Consider the following 3,356-nt stretch of genomic DNA (forward strand, 5'->3'; position numbering starts at 1 on the left):
TAATTTTGGATGTTCTATTCCACTACACACACTGTATTTGATGCCTTTTCTAAAATTTTGGAATGCTTGTATTTTAATATCAGTTAATTCTTATGTCTCCTGTATTTTTCCTACTTTCAAGTATTTTCTAGCTACTTTGACTTTTAAAAAAATAAGTCTGCCAGCACTCGGGAGGCAGAGGCAGGCGGATCTCTGTGTGTTCGAGGCTGGGCTGGACCGACAGCCTCCAAAACAATACAGAGAAACCCTGTCTCGTAAAACCAAAAAAAAAAAAATAAGTCTGGCTATTAAACACCCTCAGTGTAGGGCTATTCTGCTATAGCAGCATAAGTTCAATGTGAACTGCCCTTCTCAGTAATTTTGAGCAGAAATATCAACAACATACCAAGTAATCCTATCACATCTGGACCATGGAACTAAATGAAAATAGAATTCAAGTTTATTCCAAACAGACCACTAATAGCACTGTAAAATTAAATTGAAGATATCTAAATTAACTCTATCAATTCTAGTCCAATACTAAAAACAAACCTGTAATGTATGCCGATATTAATATATCCTTAAGAAAGAAGAAAGGCATACAAAAGAGGGTAAGAGTGGGTGTTAAGCATGGAAGGGGGCAACTCAAGGAGAGGTCTTCCTAGGATTGGGTGCATCAATTAGTTGGTCATTGACAAAAGGTCAGTCCGGAAGCATACATACAACTAACATTATATGAATTCAACAGTTATATTTTTAAAAAAGCATATACAAATATATATAGGACTATATACATATACAAATATAAATATATATGCAATAAAATTAATGAAAAAGAGACCATTATATTGAAGGACAGCAGGAAGGTTTGGAGGGAGGAAAGGAAAGGGATAAATGTTGTAATTATATTGTTACTTCAAAAATTAAAAAATACAAATATAGGGTTCAATCAAACTAATATCTATTTAGTATCAAGTGTGCCACAAATAACTTTTAAAATCATACAAAAACAAGAGCAACTTCCATCGGATAATGAAGATAAAACTGTGAATATAGATTATGACATAAAGCTTATGCTCCAGGGCTGTGCATTCCTTGTGTCAAGACCTTTTTCAAAGCCACCTTTACCTCCTTGTTTCTCAGGGAATATATCAAAGGATTAAGGGAAGGAGTAACGATATTATTCAACACTTGAACCACTGAATCCAACCAAGGACTGGAGGCAGGTCTCAGGTAAATGAGGACCACGGGGCCGTAAAAGAGCAGAATGGATGTCAGGTGTGCACTGCAGGTGGAGAAGGCTCTGCGCCTGCCTTCAGAAGAACGGATTTTCAAAATGGAGACAACGATGCGAGAGTACGAAGTGAGAATCAGGAGGAAGCACACCAGTGCAACAAGACCCACATTGATGAAACTCACAGCCTGTGCCAGATACGTGTCTCCACAAGCCAGGGGCAACACCACAGGGATGTCACAGAAAAAGTTGTCCACTTCATTGGGCCCACAGTAGGGTAACTTGAAAATTAGAAATGTGAGAACAGACGCATGCAGGCAGCTCCCCATCCAGGTGGCCATTGTCATGGAGGCGCATACCCAAGAACTCATGATGACTGTGTACCTCAGAGGGTGACAGATGGCAGCAAAGCGGTCATAGGCCATCACAGTATACAGGAAGCACTCAGCACAGCCCAGGAAATGGTAGAAGAAGAGCTGGGAGGCACAGCCCTGGTAAGAGATGGTGTGGCTGTGTCCAGTGAGGTACAGCATCATTTTGGGGGAACTCACAGAAGGGAAAAATATATCGAGCACTGACAGGTTTCCCAAGAAGAAGTACATGGGTGTGTGAAGGTTGGAAGAGGTAAGGATGGCCAGAAGAATGAGGAGGTTTCCTGGAAGTGTAAGCAAATAGAACGCCAGAAAGAGAACAAACAGCACCTTTTCCAGTCCGGCGGTATGTGGGATTCCCATCAGGAAGAATTCAGTTACTGAAGTGCAATTCCTCATTTTCAAGTCTACTTACTCCTGGAAGATGAAAGGGTGGTCCACTTAGCTGAAATTCCCAAAGAAATTAAAGCCATTGCAGAATTCACTGGAAACCTATTTATTGTAAAGAACTTTCAAAATGAGATTTCATCTAATTCTGTCACTAGTTAATATTTGGTAGTGAATTAGCTATTCATTTACTTTCAGTTCTTCCCTAAAACGTAAAGAGGTGAACTTGAATTTAGAAATTAACATCAACCCAGGCTGATGCCTGGGAATCCAGCATGGGACTGATCAAGACCCCCTGAATGTGGGTGTCAGTGAGGAGGCCTAGGTAATCTATTCAGCCTTGGGCAGTAGATCAGTATTTTTCCCGAGTATACAAATGGACTTTGGACTTCCATCCAACAATGTGAGATGCACACTCACCCTGAATTCTTGGGGGGAGGGTCTAGGCCCTGCCCTGGATGAAATGACAGACTATGGACACCCCCATGGAGGGCCTCACCCTCCCTGGGGAAATGAGGGGATATGGGGGGGGTTGGGGGTAGGACACGGGAGGAGGGTAGGGAAACGGAGAGGGACCTGGAACTAACTTGTGAAGCAGCCTTGTTTCTAATTTAAATTTAAATTTAAAAATAAATAATAATAATAATAAAAAGAAATTAGCATCAAATAGAAAGTATAGAGCAGTAGTTATCAGCCTTCCTAATGCTGTGACCCTTTAACACAGTTCCTCATGTGTAGTGACTCCCAACCATAAAATTATATTCGTTACTACTTCATAACTGCAATTTTGATACTTCTATGAATCATAATATAAGTATCTGGTATGCAGAATATCTGAAATGTGACCCCTGTGGAAGGGTTGGTTGACTCTTTTTCAGGTTGAGAACTATTGGTACAGAGTAACACATCAACACTTTACTCCAAATCCTGCAGTTTTGTCAGATATCTCTGAATTTAATTTCATTCTCTGTGAGGGACACTACTAACTTAAGTTTCTTATCAGACATAAGGTTTCACATAAAATATCTATGCAATATCTCATTTTTTGAATAAGTCAAAGGTCTAATATTCTGAATAGTGGGCCTTCACATTGAGTAGGAGCTATTTAAGTATCCTGTTAGGTGGGTGATTCATAAAACCTCCTTGTTTTCTTCAGAGTCAGTACAACTGAAAACTTAAATCTACCTGGTGGATGCACAAGAGAACAGAAGATCAAACATAATACTCCATATAGCGAAAAGTCAGTGTTATGAACTACTTCAATACAGAGTTTATGTTCTCAAAAGCCATGGTCCAAACTGATTGTGTGCTATCCACATGAGTGTTTGTAAGGCACACTGTCATCATTCATTACATAAGTAGCACATAAAATATGCAAACTTAAG

At 39.7% G+C, this 3,356-nt stretch overlaps 1 protein-coding gene across 1 annotated transcript; it reads right to left on the reverse strand.

Moving 5' to 3' along the window:
* Positions 1–1,050: 1,050 nt before the first annotated feature.
* Positions 1,051–1,983, reverse strand: LOC101824945 (olfactory receptor 958-like). The gene has a single exon (XM_005069260.3). It carries the CDS (start codon positions 1,981–1,983, stop codon positions 1,051–1,053), a length of 933 nt encoding a protein of 310 aa, XP_005069317.3.
* Positions 1,984–3,356: the final 1,373 nt, after the last annotated feature.

Source organism: Mesocricetus auratus, unplaced genomic scaffold (assembly GCF_017639785.1).
Source record: "Mesocricetus auratus isolate SY011 unplaced genomic scaffold, BCM_Maur_2.0 Super-Scaffold_100022, whole genome shotgun sequence".
NCBI classification, from domain to species: domain Eukaryota; kingdom Metazoa; phylum Chordata; class Mammalia; order Rodentia; family Cricetidae; genus Mesocricetus; species Mesocricetus auratus.